We start from the raw sequence: 18,267 nt of genomic DNA, 5'->3' as shown, positions 1-18,267 counted from the left end.
GTCAACAGAGGTATCTCAGGACCTGTACCCCAGGACTGCCACGTGAGAGAACAGGAAGCCATTCACAATGGCTCGTCTCTGGCTTGGTCCTGGCCATATCTTTACACACACACACACACACACACACACACACAAAAGACCTCTCCTCTTCCTAACTCCTTTCCTTTGAGTCCCTATCACTCACCGTCCGTCTAACAACTCTGGACTTAACTATGTCTCTCTCTCTCTCTCTCTCTCTCTCTCTCTCTCTCTCTCTCTCTCTCTCTCTCTCTCTCACGTCTAACTAGACGCCTGTCCCCTCTCACAATCTGTCCCGGGATCCGGTTCAGCCAACCATGGACCTGGTGGCCTCTCAGGGGTACAGCCAGACCCGCAGCTTGGCTCGATCCTCCTCCTATTCATACGACATCCAGCACTTGGATCATTCTAACCCACTAATGTAGTTTACTGAATATATAATGTCCCATGGCATTCTCATTTCTCTGAGGTCTGTGGGCAGAGTCTGTGATAATCTGTGGGGGACTTACGTTGGTCCCAGTGGGCGCTGAACGTATCATGTCAAGCGTAAGTCACATTAGAATACAAGATTAATGTGGGGGGAGAGATGGGAAGGGTGCGATGGCAAAGAAGAATGGTGAAGAATGACGGGGCTGATGGACGGCAGTGACGGAGTGTAGGGAGAGGACTGGTGGAGGGAAGTGATGGAGTGAGGGAGGGAGGGTGGTATTACAGGCTAGGTACCACAAGGCCCCCACATCCCCAATCGGGTCAGGGGGGGTCTATCGCAATCTGCCAATCTCCGGCAGTGGCTCTTGAGTTACCGGGAGCAGGCAAGGGTGTACGGGGCAGGCAGGAGTGTATGGCCTATGGCAGGTCGAAAGCCACTATTATGGTAGGACCTGGATGGTTATCATGGTACCAGATGAGGAGGGCCATGATCGGGAGAGAAGATGAGTTCCACGGCGCAGGAACAGTGGGAGGAATGGTAGGTGGGAGACGACAGCCATATGGTGGGGAGAACCCATGGTATAGGATGGGGAGCAGATTATTGCTTGGGAGAAGAGGGATGGGGAGAAGCCACGGCGGGGAGAGGAAGGAAGGTAACACCAAGGGGTGGAGAGTAACATATGGGGAATTAAGGTGGGGAGGAAGGGGTCAGATGCCATGGCCCCCCTTGCGCATATTCAGCGGATGCCTATATATTTTCCTTAGTTATTCTAGAAACCTTATTCATGATCAGTCTGTGGGACGCCATGCCTCCAAACAGACACACTGTCTGTCTGTATGTTCGTCTGATTCTTACGTACGAGGAGGGAGGGTGGAGGGGCATAGCGAGGCTCCATGGAGCAGGGAAGGCAATCTCCATCGACCCAGCAGGAGACCCAGTGGGGCGAGAGGGATTCGACCGGGATCTCCATGACATCAAGGATATCGGTCACTCTCTCATCTTCCCTAGAGAGAGGGGAGAGGACGAGGATGTAATTGAGACTAGGAGAGAAGAGAGAGAGAGAGAGAGAGAGAGAGAGAGAGAGAGAGAGAGTCATCTTTATCACTTACACTATTCGCTATTTTTTTTTCTTCCTAAAAAGGTGTCTTAATGGATGTGTCCCTTCAAAAGGTATGTGGTATTTGAACCCTTAAGCCTTGGAAGGGGTCAAAGGTTACCCTGCTATGGGGCCTAAAACCCAAGGCACGGAGGAGTGACAGGCGAAGGTAGGGGGATTAGTGGAGACAGGGGAAGAATGAGGTTTAAAAAAACCCCCCGTGGCTGGTAAGGTGCTGGGGAGGTCTGAGTAACGGGGGGTGTGACGGATGGGTGACGCCCTGTAGGAGGCGGGTGTGAGGAGAGGAGGGGGGTGGTGACGGTGCTTGTGACGGAGGGTGGGTGAGGGCCAGGGCCTCCTGCCTGAGTCGGCGATCACCACAGCCCTAAGATGATGCATTCCAGCGACAACAAAAAAAACACGAGGCATTTCCACTATACCTCATAGAATTAAAATACTGGACCACAAGTGTGTGTAGAACTCCCTCCCAGTACACTACAGAGAGGTAACTAAATTACAAAAAAAAAAAACATATCATGGCTAATGACTGAATTGTATACAATTATTTCTTTATATGCTACATGGGCATACTAATATATTCCTAAAAATATCTGAATAAATAATAATCTCAAAACTGGAGAACGTCATGACATTAAATCCATCACTAAACTGCAAGAAATAAAGTACAAAAAATGATCTTCACTACTTAACAACTCCTTAAAATTCACGTAAATGCATTGTATTGCGTTGGCCAGGCCAGGTATTGCACCAAACCTTCATATTTGGGGGAGTCATCCCTTAATATTGCCAAGAAACGTGTAAAGTCTCCTCTCGATGGGTAACTATTACATTGGGAGGAGCCGAATTTCTTCTTATACCTTGTCCAAGCAAACTTTCATGCGGCTGCGTGTTGGCATTTCATTCACACCGTCATGCACTGACATATCTTCTTTTACAATGATTGTAAACCTAATTTTCTTAGGTTAATCTAGGCCGTATTCTTACGGTAGAATATTAACAAACTAAATACAGAAGCTTAGAAACGTGCTGTTATCTACCTGTAAAATTAAAATAATCGTAAATGCTAGCTAGATAAATTAATACCTTTAACGTATCATTTCTTTAAATCGTTCAAACTCCAGTTAACATATATCGAAAAGGGTAACTAAAGACTTGCAAGGCCACAAACTGCATACGAAAAATTAGGAGCACAAACTCAGCGTACAATATGAACACTTGTTTCTCCTTGAATTAATTCTAATATCGGTGGTATACTAGGCAAAAGATTAATACAGAGGTTAATAAAGACTATAATGTTTCCAGTACATCATCAGCGACGGGAATAACCACATTACGTATTATATTGTATGACACTTGAATGTTTGCTTGTTCGTAGAAGAAAACGTACGCGCTTTTGTTTAAAGGAAAACGTAGTGGACAAATTTTTCACGGGTAACTTGTGTAATATATAAATCTTATTTCTTTAAGCTTCCAATTCATTTTCTAGAATACCTGACATCCGACATGTTAGTTATGTATAACCAAATGTCTATATAAATACAGATCGCGTCACGAAACGGGTTACATGTAATTGGTGCGATAATATTTTTGACGAAAGAGGAGGAGGAAAAATGTTACGAAATGTTATTACGGTAATGATAATAAATGCGGGAAAATTTTCCATACTGACGTTATCGTTACAAATCTTCAGTGTATTCACGATCGTTATCGAATCCTTCGCCGTAAAACGAAACATTCTGGGACACTGGCAAAACGATACATTCTGGGAAGCTGGTCTTGTGTGTGTGTGTAAAAAAAAAAAAAAGTTCAAAAGTTCAAATTGAACGCCGTTGTCGTAATAAACTTGACCCATACCATGGACCACAACACAACACAATAAACAGAGCCATAACAAAACAAAACTAACTCATGAATTTGCATACATATACACTACAATGTACACTATACGTACGAATTTATTCAATCAAAATAAATAACAATCAATTCCATTACTTCAAGTGAATATTTATTCCTTTTCTAAATCAATTACATAACAAATGACAACTGTCTCTTAAGAGATTTAGAGAAATACCTAAATGGGTTGTCTCGTAAAATGTTTTGGTTGGCGAATGTGTGTGTGTGTGTGTGTGTGTGTGTGTGTTTTACTCGCATTTTTCCTGTACCGGTTGCCCGAGGTGGCTAAACACAGAGACGTGGCTGGTCCACAGTGGCACCGTGGTGGTAGTGGTGTGGTGACGGTGGCAGTGGTGCTATAGTGACGATGGTGATAAATGTGTGGTGATAATAGTGATGCTTATTGGTAATCTCACACCCAAAGGCAGGCAAGCAGGCAACCACAAATAGAATGATTTTTTTTTTTAATTATAATTCATGAAGAGACGTTATCACGCTAGATCTTAAAATTTAATTACTTAATTCAATTTCGTATTCTTTCATTATATAAACAAGAGACACATTATCTTAACTTTAATACTTACGATTCCATTACCCACTCCTCCCCTCCCACCTTTTACCTTCCATTGCCTCCTTATACTACAGTCCCTTACTTCAGCCCACTTGAGTATGACGGAACGACCTTTGAAAACGACGAAGGTACGACCCATGGGTATAACAGCGTGGTATCTGACCTGACCCCACAGGGTATTCTCCGGAAGCCGAATACGCTAATGTGAGGCAATCGCTACAGCAACCTCCTGTAACCGAATACTTGAAGAAGAAGAAGAAGAAGAAGAAGAAGAAGAAGAAGAAGAAGAAGAGGAGGAGGAGGAGGAGGAGGAGAAGAAGAAGAAGAAGAATAAGAATAAGAAGAAGAAGAAGAAGAAGAAGAAGAAGAAGGAGAAGAAGAAGAAGAAGAAGAAGAAGAAGGAGAAGAAGAAGAAGAAGAAGAAGAAGAAGAAGAAGAAGAAGGAGAAGAAGAAGAAGAAGAAGAAGAAGGAGAAGAAGAAGAAGAAGAAGAAGAAGAACAAGACAATGTTCCTCCTCGTGACCTCCGACGCTTTGTAACACGACAACACAACAGGAGTGGCAAGTCAACGAAAACGGAAGACCTCCCGAACAGAGAGAAAATGAGGAATGTGCTCTTGAGGACCACATACCTGGCAGGGTACCTCACCGCCTCCGCTGTGGTAAGCAGGACAACTAATGTAAACACTAGTTATCCATATGTATGTATGTATGTATGTATGTATGTATGTGTGTGTGTGTGTGTGTGTGTGTGTGTGTGTGTGTGTGTGTGTGTGTGTGTGTGTGTGTAAACACTAAACAACTAACGACTTGCTGTTTATATATATATATATATATATATATATATATATATATATATTATATATATATATATATATATATATATATACACACACACACACACACACACACACAGGCGAGATCTATGTCACGACATCTGTTATCGAGTACACGAGACGCGTGAGTCAACCTCAAATCTTAGTGATGACATGTTCGCTCGTGTAACCAACGCCTGAAAAATTGCTTAAACGCCATCATCTAAGATAGAATAAAGTTCAAGACTATCTTGATTAAGAAAGGATGTCTCTGTGTTACTCTGTGTTAATGAGAATCGAACAGTATCTTACTCTGTGCCACGGGAATGGATATATCTAATATTGTGTGGCTCTTACATGGTTATTCTCATTTGCCTAAACGAGATGAAGTTTCAAAGTCGAATGACAATGAGCAATAATCTGTGGAAGAGGAACACAAAAGTAATAAAGGTTGGCAAAGTAATGAAGAGTGGTAAAGTAATAAAGATTGGTAAGGTAATACAGGTTAATAAAGTAATGAAAATTGGTAAGGTAAATCAAGATTGGTAAAACTGAAGATTAGTAAGTAATGAAGACTGGCGAAGTAATAAAGACTGGTAATGATGAGCATTACTGGTAATGAAGATAATAATGAGACGTACGTCTTGGAGATGTACAAGACATTACAGTAGTCATTACACCATGACGCCGCCACTGAACATAAGCTTACGATGTGGCTGAAAAAAAAATCTCCAGAGACGCAAACACATGGCAATATGTGACAGATGAAATAAAAGGTTAACTTCTACTTCCCTGGTGGCGTCTACTGACCTCAGATGACCTCACCCTAGACCATCAGGTCCCCTGTTATGACCTCACCCTAGACCATCAGGTCCCCTGTTATCTCCTGACCTCACGGTTATAACCTCACTATAAACCATCAGGTCTCCTGTTCTCTGACCTCTCCATGTCTCTCAACTGGTACTCGTACCTCCTCAGCTGGTGCTGCTGGTCAGGTCGGGAGCACCCGGCAGGCTCCTGCCCCTGGAGAACGACGCCCTTCTAGAAGGAATGTGGGAGGACAGCAAGATGCGGGAGACTGCGTGGCGAGCCCAAGGACCCCTACAGGCAGACGACCCCAGTCTGCTGCGCCTACTGCGGGAGAGGTGAGTGGCGGCGGCGTCGGACAGGGAGAGGTGAGGTGGTGTGGTGTGGTGGTGGTGGTGGTGTGTGGTGATACGACCCCCATATAAAGTGACAACACAAGACAAGTGTGGAGTTCAGGTGTAGCTCAAGCGCCCCACAGCCATCTTCGCTACAGAAGGGGGAGGAGGTAGAATGGGGAGTGGGTTGGATACTTGAGCAACCCCCCTCTCTCCGTTGTAAAGGTGAAGGGAACGGAGGAGGGGGGAACAGAGCAAATAACAACACCATTAATGATAATAATAATAATAATAATAATAATAATAATAATAATAATAATAATGATAATAATGATAATAATAATGATAATGATAATAATAATAGATAATGATAATAATAATAATAATAATAATAATAATAATGATAATAAATAATAATAACTACGCAATCTTACATCTTGTAACCCACAATCTCGTGCTAAAAAAAATCCCTACACTATATACCACATCTTTCTAATGAACATTTCCTCTCCCATTCCTTTATCTTATCTCAGGTATCTGGACCCGCCGTCTCCTGGACCAACGAACCTGATGCTGGACCGTACTGGACCCGAGGCAGTGAAATACAACGTGTATCGGACCGGCTTCAAGTCTTGGGTCAGGATAAACAGGATGCTCAAAAAGTAAGGGCATGACCAAGTACTTCTACTTAAAGCACTCTATCCACAAACTACATCGATTTACCACCGTAGCTACCACCACTTCACGGTAAACTCCATCGCAAACCATGCCCCCACACAAGGAAATAACGCCACAAACTCAACGGAACTTTGCAAACAAAGAGGCAACGACACAAACCAGTGGTTAAATAAATAAAAAATCAGTCACAACCTCAAAAACATCCAGCATTAAGAACTTTCATAGGTTCAGTGATTTCCATAATCTACCGCCACAAACCTAGCAAGTCTCTCCTCCAACAATTCTCTCTTCTTCAGTCCGTTCAGAGAAAACGTATTACCTACAATGTAACAAGGGGTACCTAAAGTAAATATGAACCTTCTACGATGATTAACATATGTCGTCTTGAACTGTGAGAGGGTCGGAGACGGTACTCCCACAGTTTAAGACCATGAACATCAACTCCTTTACACCAAACCAAAGGTATAAAATACTCATTTGTCCTCACAATCCTAGGGTTTATGGGAGAGGACTTTCTCACCTCACACTATTCCCCACTCTTACCTACAATCACTTGATTTGATACGAATGTGGGCTCCCCTCCCAATAATTACCACAGTGACACAGTCATCAAATCTGAGGGAAAGGGAAGTTAATCCTACCCAGATCCCTAAGCCAAACACTCCCAGTACAGATATACTGCAACCCCACAATGTATACTGTACTCTTGATACACAAATCCTCACTAATTCTCAATAATGCTTGCTTTCAACGCCTACTTTTCAAAACCAAACTGAAATTTTGCACTGATCTCACTCTCCCACCTCTTAATATCACTCATACACCACATGACTGCATGATCAATTTCAACGGCAACAAAAAACTAAACATTATTCATCACTATACTCAATACTCGAAATGAAAATCTTGACAGCAGATGTAAATCTGAGGGTCATATTACAACTAAGTGACGTTATTCTACAATGTAAGCACTTACCATGAACTTGTAGATGCAGTTACAGGCCCTGCAAATATAAAGAGCAATATTTAATTTCTCATTACTGCATTAAAAATATCATGAATATGCAAATTCTTATGAAAATTCTATTGCAAATCTTAACAGAGAAGTTTCTACATACAAAACCTATCATTTGTGGCTGCCTTTACCTAAACTGTTACAGATACATAAGTATGGACCACTACCATACATAAAAGTGAATTTACGTAATGAACAAACAAACAATATCGGTTCTCTTATCAGTATTCAATCACTATCAGAGAAAAATGTGCCATCAAAACAATCAAGATTTCTTACACAAGTGTGAGATATTGATACATATTTTTTTTCTTTTTAGAAGGAAGAGAGCCATTAATGAGTAAATTAATGATGTATGGAATTACTTTCTGAATACAGTAGCACTGTAGACAGTTCACAATATGCATAAAGATTCACTGTTTTAATACACTGTCATCATACTGAGAAAAAAAATTAGCTCTTTCAAATGGTAAGACAAAAAGTGAATGAATTTCTTAAAATCTACTGAAAATTGCTGCTACGAGGGCACACTAAATATCTGAAGTAGTTACAGTCAATAGTGTAAAAATAATATACCAACATGTTTTTTCAAGTAGCTGTTTTAGCAGATGAGATAGCTAAAAGTATGCTCATGTGATACCTAGTCCTTTTTGTCAGGAGGTACATTAAGTTAAGAGATTCTTCAGCACAGCACATACTTTACAAAAATTTACAGAAGTCATGAGCAGTTTCTTCCACAACCATTGACTCCTTTTCATCAACAAGTTACTTCAAGCAGATATCTAAAGACTGATGGGTGCCAAACTATTTTTGTCCAATAATCTTAAACTATAATATCTCATACATATTTCTAGTAACAGTCTCGGGTTTCCATACACACTTGGGAACACCTATAATTTTGCTTAACAGTAAAGGAAAATACTTTTTCTTATAGTGATCTGGCAGATATTTAGAAATTCAAAGATTTCTCCACAACTCCCTCCAGTTTTGACCTTTCTAATCAGTTTATCTTAATCAAAGTTTGTGGCATAACTGCAAAACAACTGTCAAATATATTTCCCTGACAGCAAATTCATGTGTACCTATTAACACACTTATACCTTAACATTCTGTTCTGGTTAATATTTTTGTTTTACTGTGTAGGTGCATAAGACAAGAGAACAAATGGGAACATCGCTGAAGGGGGCAAATGGGGAGGTAATAACAAGTAGTGGTGAAGTGAGAGGCAGATGGAGAGAGTATTTTGAAGGTTTGTTGAATCTGTTTGATGATAGAGTGGCAGATATAAGGTGTTTTGGTATAGGTGGTGTGTGAAGTGAGAGGGTCAGGGAGAATGATTTGGTAAACAGAGAAGAGGTAGTGAAAGTTTTGTGGAAGATGGAAGCCAGCAAGGCTGCGGGTGTGGATGGTATTGCTATGGACTTTATTACAAAAGGGGGTGACTGTGTTGTTGACTGGTTGGTGAGGATATTCAATGTATGTATGGTTCATGGTGAAGTGCCTGAGCTTTGGCGGAATGCATGCATAGTGCCACTGTACAAAGACAAAGGGGATAAAGGTGTGTGTTCAAATTAAAGAGGTATAAGTTTGTAGAGTATTCCTGGGAAATTTTATGGGAGGGTATTGATTGAGAGGGTGAAGGCATATATAGAGCATCAGATTGGGGAAGAGCAGTGTGGTTTCAGAAGTAGCAGAGGATGTGTGGATCAGGTGTTTGCTTAGAAAAATGTATGTAAGAAATACTTAGAAAAACAGATGGATCGGTATAGAGCATTCATGGATCTGGAGAAGGCATATGACAAGAGCTGATAGAGATGCTCTGTGGAAGGTATTAAGAGTATATGGTGTGCGAAGTAAGTTGCTAGAAGCAGTGAAAAGTTTTTATCGAGGATGTAAGGCATGTGTACAAGTAGGAAGAGGGAGAGTGATTGGTTCCCAGTGAATATCGGTTTGCAGCAAGGATGCATGATGTCTCCATAGTTGTTTGATCTGTTTATGGATGGGGTTGTTACGGAGGTGAATGGAAGAGTTTTGGAGAGAGGGGCAAGTATGCAATCTGTTGTAGATGAGAGGGCTTGGGAAGTGAGTCAGTTGTTGTTTGCTGTATAGGTATGTATATGTGCATGTGTGGATGTGTATGTATATACATGTGTATGTGGGTGGGCTGGGCCATTCTTTCGTCTGTTTCCTTGTGTTACCTCACTAACGCGGGAAACAGTGACAAAGTATAATAATAAAATAAGTGCAGGTGCTGAGTACATGTGGTTGCTCTGCAACCAGTGATTGCTCTAAGTGTTTCACTTTGTGTGTTTTGCAGCTTCCTTACATTTGCTTTTTCGAGGGTAGAAGACCTGACAGGTATGGCATGGAATAATTTCTAAACTAAAATGCTTCTGAAGAAATAAGAAACATGTTATACTCTGCACGTACTGTTTTTGTTATTCAAACTGTTCATTTCCAATTCAAATAAAATATTCTTATGTACACACAAATATGTTTGAATATGCTTGTTCTGTCAACAAACTATCATTCCATTAAAATTTACTGAAGAAAAAATCTATAGTAATCAAACAATAACCACAAAATTTATTGAAATATATACATGTGAACTATTTGAGTTCCCTGTAGTCTGCATTATATAGATTATACAAAGTCTCCCAGTCTGAGATACAGCATTTCTTCAAAGGTATATACTTCCTCTTTGTTAAACAAAAATTTCTTTTATCAAAAACTCAATTTCTGTAATATATCATTGCAAATAGTAATTCTTTAAAATGATCCTTTCATATCTTAAATCATCCAATAAACAACCAAAAAAATAGGAAAAGTATTGGGAGGGTTAATCATGGCTGCATAGTGATCCAGCACTTCATTGGCTGTGAACCCAGTTAGCTGTCTTTTCTTTCTCTCTCACCCACACATGAACTACAGGCATTCTGTCCAAAACATATAATCTCTGTCACACATAACACCTGAAAACACTGAACTCACACAGCTTATTCTTCATAACTCTAGATTTTCCCGCAGTGTGCACTATCTGCTAGCCCTGCTTTTTGGCAAAATAGTAGGAGCAAAAGACAGAAGTACTAAACAGGAACATTAAAGCAGTAGCATTAGGTAGAAATAGCAGGTAGGAACATTAGGCAGAATCATTAGGCAGAAGTACTCAATACATTAGGTAGGAGCCCCTGCAAAGTGGCCTGTAAAGGTTAAGAGGGAGCACTAGAGTTCACTTGTTATGGAGATTCTATTGCTTTGGCCTCTCATTTGAGGAAGCTCCAGGAAGAAACATGCATCAGAGACACACACGAGAAATAGTGTGAAAAAAGTTAAAGAAAAAATCATCAAATTCATCAAACTTATAATATTCTGAAAATTCCTACACCATATAAGGAGATAAGGTTATGAGTATATTTTGTAAGACGCTACCTATTATTCTCTGACTTCCATGCAGAAGTCATAAAAAAAAACCTCCCAGAAGAGTGTCCGAATACATTGGTACAGGAGGAATGTTAGCAGATTGGGTAATTCATCATAACAGATGTGAACACAGAAAGTTGAAAGTTAAGAGAATGTTTCACTGAAATGCAGACGGGGTTATTTCATGTAAGATATGTGATCGTCAAAACTAATATATGAAAATGCTCAACCAAAACAAAGTGAAGAGTATGAGATCAAGGATGCTGGATGGTTTAACTTATGCAAAGAGGCTCTGTACCTTCTGATGAGATGAAAGTGATCTAAAAATATGGGTGAATATAAATATCCCTGGGGATAGGGGAGAAAGAATACTTCCCACGTATTCCCTGCGTGTCGTAGAAGGCGACTAAAAGGGGAGGGAGCGGGGGGCTGGAAATCCTCCCCTCTCACTTTTTTTTTTAATTTTCCAAAAGAGGGAACAGAGAAGGGGCCCAGGTGAGGATATTCCCTCAAGGGCCCAGTCCTCTGTTCTCAACGCTACCTCGCTAATGCGGGAAATGGCGAATAGTATGACAGAATGACAGATAAATATGAGATCTAGATTATTAGCTGCAATATTAATGACCCCCCAAAATATTGCCATAATGACAGAGATGAAGACATTATAGATGTGCTTGGGATATATATTGAAACATGAAGACATGTCTATATAAAACATTTACAACTGCCCTATGCAAGTGACCATGCACATCCTAATGAATGTCACCTCGTAATCTCAAACTGCCCAAACCTCCAATACTTTCTCACATAGGAAACTTTCTATGTAGTACCTCTATTATACATTAGGTCCACATCTACAAAATATGGCATACCTAACAAATCTTACAAATGCCAGGAGTTATTCTTATACTAAAAGATTATTCTAATGTTCAGTAGTATGTTACTTTGACTATTCTACAGTCTAAGCCTACTAATGTACCAGATATGAATTAATGGTTACTCAACACTCACTCACTAAGGCCATGACAATAATTCAAAATTTTTACATAATCTACATTATTTTTTATTTATTTTTTTTGCTTTGTCGCTGTCTCCTGCGTTTGCGAGGTAGCGCAAGGAAACAGATGAAAGAAATGGCCCAACCCACCCCCATACACATGTATATACATACACGTCCACACACGCAAATATACATACCTATACATCTCCATGTACACATATATATACACACACAGACACATACATATATACCTATGCACACAATTCACACTGTCTGCCTTTATTCATTCCCATCGCCACCTCGCCAATTATGAAAATCTATCAAATATCCCCCTCTTCTAGGCTATTTTCAGAGGCAGCTCCTGGATTCTTCCTGGAAGCAGGGGCACTGGATGGTGAATTCATCTCGAACACCCTTTACCTAGAGCAGGACTTAGGTTGGACTGGCCTCTTAATTGAGGCTGATCCAACCCTTTATGCCACCCTCCCAGGTATGTTATGGATGTCTGTGCTACCCTTTCGGGTATGTTAGAATTCTTGCATAATACTGAAATCTCATTAAATAAGGATCCTCTATACCATCCTTCCTCATGTGTAACAACCCTCTGTGCTCATGTCTAATAACCTTCCGTGCTGTTGGACAGAGTCTCTTTTAACAAGAATGTTAAATACAGAAAAACTTAATGCTATTCTATTTTCTTATAAAATTACCATCAGCACCATTTGCTCAAACTAAAATACTGCACTTATCACCCTTCATTGAAGTATTCTTTTAATTATACATAGTTGCTGTCTCCCGTGTTAGCAAGGTAGAGCAAGGAAACAGACAAAATAATGGCCCAACCCATCCACATACACATGCATGTACGTAAATGCCCACACATGCACAAATAAATACCTATACATTTTAACGTATAAATACATATGCATACACAGACATATACATATATACACAGTTGAGTGACATTATAACCCAGATTTCACAAACTCTCATTCAACCCCATCAGGTAAAAAAAGAAAAGCATGGTCATCCCAGACATGCATCTCTCCCACATCTTATGCCCAGAAGCTCAACTTTGAGGGTTATTATGCAGACGAGAGCACCAGCATTGAACATCACCTTCTGGTAAGGGATTATTCCAACGATGTCTTTGGCTTTGTACTTTTGCCGTCTTATGCTTCAAGTTAATTAGAAGTCCAAACAAGGACATGCTTCTTTTAAGAAGAAAAGGAGTTAAAAACATGCTGAAAAAGAACCTCCCTTTCTCAGTGGAAATGACACAATACGACTCATTGGTTACAATAACTCTCTCAAGATAAAAATGTGATATACAGATATAACCCATGAAATAGCACTTTTAGGGTGACATTTCAGTTACACTCTGAGAATATGGGTACAAACCTGTAAAGCAGATAGGCAAGTTACGACAAATATGAAACAATTTCTTTTTTCCTTAGTTTGCCGTTTAAGTTTTTCCTACGATAATAAAATGTATCACGACATATTAAGGTACCATAATATTTCACATCCATAATGCATTTTAAAGGTATCACGATGAAATCCTTTGCAATTCACATCCCCACACTGGCCATTTGCTTGTAAGTAAAGCCACATTTTTGCCACATTACTTTTTGCTCCAGTAATCTGAGCTTCTATCTATCATTTCCTGCCTCCAAAGAAGTGAATCCATATCAGTATATCTGCCAACAATAGTCAAGGTACTCAGGGGAGTACAGGACATATGGGCATGATTCAAAATGTGAAAGCAGAAATTATAAGGTCTAATGATAGGGAGAAACTCAAGGGTACAACCAAATCCATGGGTCTTGCTCACTCATCTGTGGCTGCTATTATTAGGAAAATCAAAAGATGAAAAAAGAAATTAAAGAACAAAATGTGGCTAGGTCGTTGGAGTCCCATTCTGAGAACCTACCTTTAAAGAACTCATACAGCTTAAGGAAGAAAATCTCTAAGAAGATAGGGCATAAACATCCCATATCAGATGTTACTTTACAACCAGTGGTTTGGCAAATGTGTTGGACCACTTAAGCTAGACTGTGGCCCTCATCAATGATAAGGATCACTATGTAGATACAGGCAGGAATAGATAAAAAGAAGCATTCTAAGCTAAAAATTGAATAGCTTTTCAAAAGACCTTCACCTTCTGTTGAGTGTGATGGAGATGACCCAAGTGCACCTCCTTCTCCCAAACAGGAGTCCTCACTCCATCCTATTCTAATTACCTCAAGCCCTCATCACATTTTCTGACAAGTTCACATTACTTATCCACTAAATGAATGTACACAATTCTATGGGAAACATTTCTTAGGCTAAGTTCTTGCATGCATATTCCATATTTAAAAGTCAGATGTGGAAAATTTGTGCTCAGGAATGTATTCCCCCTTATATAATAAGTCGCTCTGCACAGAAACAGGTTTCTTAAAAACATAACTCTGCTGTTATAGGGGGAATTAAGTGCATACTCTAACATACTGTACTTACGACCCCAATTCATGATAAGACTTTCTCCTTACCCTACTGTAACATAAACAGTACAATCCAAAATCTAATTTGAATAGTGTTAACAGCATTTTGCTAAATGGATTATAGGAGCAGAGTGCTTCATTCATGCAAGGTAACTAATGAGAAGTTTTTGTGTACTGTGACAGGTGCGATCCACTGGTAATCTGGCAGGTGTGATGGCCCCAGCAGGAGGGCTTATGGGGACACGGGTACAGCAATTAGTCCAGTGCTTCCCACTATTTGCATATTTGCTTGCCCTCAACATCACCAACCTCCAATACATTAGCCTTGACGTTGAAGGTGCTGAAGCTGACATCCTCCTTACCTTACCCTGGGAGCGGCTGAATGTCACGGTGTGGAGCATTGAACACCGAGCACAGAACACTCACTTCAGGGACTTGTATCAGAAGCATCAAGAAACCCCTATCATCACCACACCCCAGAAAGATCTCAAAGATACCCCTACAGAAGCTCAGGGAGAAACCAAGGCACCTCAGGGAGAAACCAAGGCACTCTCCCTCATGTAATCATGAAGATAGAGAAGCGTGTTGTGTACGTGAACCAGCATGATCCAGAAGGAGGCAAGGATGGCTATTTTGTAAGGTTCATGAATGAACGAGGTTATATACTGCACGACTACTGGGATGGTGACTATACCTTCATTCAGAAAACCTCAAGTTTATGTGAAAAGTTTTGTTAAGAAATGTTGATTATATTAGCTGGATGGTTTATCTAACATCCTTTTATGCCAATTTGCACAACAGAAAAGTGTCAATTCAAAGTTCCCTCAAAAAATGAATGCATGTACACTACAATAGTGATTATGCCAGTGAAGTCAGCACAAACTGGTTGAATATCATTTTACTGACTGGTTCGTTATCCTTTACTTCCTCCTTAAAAGACTTTTGGAAATACTGAGTTCTCAAAAAAATCAAGTCTGATAACCAAAAAAAATCTTGATTTCACAAAATCCCCCAGGGTCATGAGGGAGAACATGCCTGTCACAGTCATGAAGTACAACATACCTGAAATGTTGATTTAAACAAGCATGCAAATCAGCCTTACCTAAAGCCATTGGCCTCTAACCCAAGTCTACTTCAGAAACTGAAACGTACAACCTCGAAAATATGTCTGGTCTACCATTGGTAACTGGTTAACAAAGTAACCACTATGTATATTTTTGCTTTATACAAAAGTCCAATTTAGCTCTGCTTAACATAGAGCTTTGGATAGTCAATAGTCTGTCTTCCAAGGATGAAATAAAATTAAGAGAATACAACAATTGTTGGGAGAGAATTTGAGCTAATAAAAAACATTCCAGAACATCAAATAAGGCAACAATAGTATAAGTCATGGAAAAGATGGGTTACATTTAAATGGATGTAAATAATAAACTTGGAAAATATCAACAGACCCATTAGAAACCTAACATAACCTCCCTAAAAATCAAAAGAAAAACCTTAACTAACCTTCCTAAAAATCAACATAACCTACAGAAACCTTACATAACCACCCAAAAAATCAAGCGAAATGCAAAAACCTTAATTAACCTTCCTAAAAATCAACAGAACCTACATAAATTTTATTTGACCAACCAAATAATCATCAGAACCTACAGAAACTTTACCTACACTCCCTAAAAATCACCAGTACCTACAGAAACCTGACAAAACATTCCTAAAAATTACCAGCACCAACCTCCTAAAATGCAACAGAAGCTACAGAAACCTTACCTAGCCTCCCTAAAAATCACCAGAAACCTACAGAAACCTTACCTAACCTCCTAAAATTTAACAGAAGCTACAGAAACCTTACCTAACCTCCTTAAAACTCATCAGTACCTACAGAAACCTTAGCTAACCTCCTTAAAACTCATCAGAACCTACAGGAAACCTTACCTAACCTCCTTAAAACTTGTTCTACCAATCAATAATCTCGGCAAATCATACCAGTCCACGAGTACCGCGACCGGTCATATAATCCTCAGCTTCAGACGAAATTTAATTAGTACATATCTGCTACAACTTCGGTACTTTGTAAAGTCAAGTGAGGTTTTTATGAGTTCTACTGATCTTTTTTTTTACCCATGTATTACCATCTCTAACTTCCAATAAACCCCACATTTACCTGACATGTAAAACCCTTGCTATTATCACCATATTCAATATCTTTCAACCAAAGAACTGAAATTTTACGTAAATTCTTCTACGTACCAGGAATGAATTAAATGGAAATGTGATGAATGACTCAAATACAAGGATAACTGCAACTACTAAAGACGTGTGATGCTAACCCTTACGATGCTGGTTGAAGGTGGGTGATCTACGGCACGGATGTGAAGGACGTACGACCATTACGACTCACAAGTTCACTTAATCGTCACATTAATCACTGTCTTAACTGTCAATGACAAACCAGGTCGATCAATCAGTCATCTCCCATCCTGACATCACACTGTCCATCAATCGCCAACAACACGAGATCCAAAATACGTGGTGTTGAGTCACATAGCCACTCTACACGCCTCAGCTCAATTTCCAGCAATTAATATATACTAACACACTCACAAATGCAAAAACTGAACATTATACGTGAAATAAGCTTTTTTTTTCGCCCCCACCCACACACGAGAGACAGTGGACACAAAAGCACATGGGCCAAGATGTACTCACTCGAACGTCAATATTAGGTAAGACCGCCATTGTGTACCTTACAACTCCCCCAAGCGACGCGGATAGTTACGACTTCAAGCAAGAGATGGCGTTACATGCGCAGCTTCGCATCGGTTTGTTGCATCTAAAGACTTAGTCAAAGAGGTGTTTACGGCGTAGAATAGTTTAATACAGAGTGATTGATCTATTTAGAGACACCATACTGGCCTTCATATTAAATCTAAAATAGAGATAAAAGATAAATATAAGCTCATTTCTCGGCTATCTTGAAAGATCTTTACACCCGAATATTCGTCCTCCCGTTTTCCTTGTTCCCCCCCCCACTTCTGACACCCACCTATCCTCTTTTATCAATCTTACCTCAGTTATTCTCTACACATGTCCACACCATTTCAGCACACCCTCTTCAGCTCTCTCAACCACACTCTTTCTTTTTTTATTACCACACCTCTCTCTTACCCTTTCCTGTATACACACACACACACACACACACACACACAAGCCCCTTCTGCCGACGAAGAATAAACATCAGTAGAACACTGAACAACAAAATAACTTCACAATGAACACTACTGGAACAAGAGTGTCTGGTCAATTCAACTTTAAATCCCATGAACAATGACTCATCTTTTTGAGTGCATTTGAGTCCAATGTGACCCATCTTTTGTGTGCGAGTCTGAGTTAAGAAACGCAATTATTACGCAAAATGAGTGAAGGTTGAATTACTGCAGATAATCATGATTTAATAACATATCCGGAAGTCTACTTAACGTGGAAAATAGATTAAAATCATAACCACAACACACACACAAAACACTTTGCTTTCTTTGTCTTCATACATTTGTTGTCTTTGCGTTTTGAGGGACACGACATCATGTCATAGACACAAGGTATATTATTCAAATGAGTTTATATACACGAGTATTACTGAGCGCTTGAGTATATACTGATATACTGACAACAGCTTCTACAAC

General features: G+C 39.9%; 1 protein-coding gene and 1 pseudogene across 3 annotated transcripts in view; one reads left to right on the top strand and one right to left on the bottom strand.

Moving 5' to 3' along the window:
* Positions 1-17,285, bottom strand: part of LOC139763088 (uncharacterized) — a 163,923-nt gene extending 146,638 nt beyond the window's left edge. For all 3 annotated transcript variants that reach the window (XM_071688710.1, XM_071688713.1, XM_071688714.1), the window contains exons 1-2: positions 16,915-17,285; positions 7,640-7,667 (exon numbers count right to left, since the gene is read on the bottom strand). In XM_071688710.1, the coding sequence (XP_071544811.1) occupies positions 7,640-7,667; positions 16,915-16,975 (89 nt within the window). In that variant the 5' untranslated portion in view covers positions 16,976-17,285. The remainder of the gene's footprint in view (positions 1-7,639; positions 7,668-16,914) is intronic.
* On the top strand, positions 3,703-16,030 carry LOC139763087 (uncharacterized; annotated as a pseudogene).
* Positions 17,286-18,267: the final 982 nt, after the last annotated feature.

The sequence above is a fragment of the Panulirus ornatus genome, chromosome 46 (genome assembly GCF_036320965.1).
Source record: "Panulirus ornatus isolate Po-2019 chromosome 46, ASM3632096v1, whole genome shotgun sequence".
Taxonomy (NCBI): Eukaryota; Metazoa; Arthropoda; class Malacostraca; order Decapoda; family Palinuridae; genus Panulirus; species Panulirus ornatus.
The sequence above is the reverse complement of the archived record's forward strand: the minus strand, read 5'-3'. Positions and strand labels throughout refer to the sequence as shown.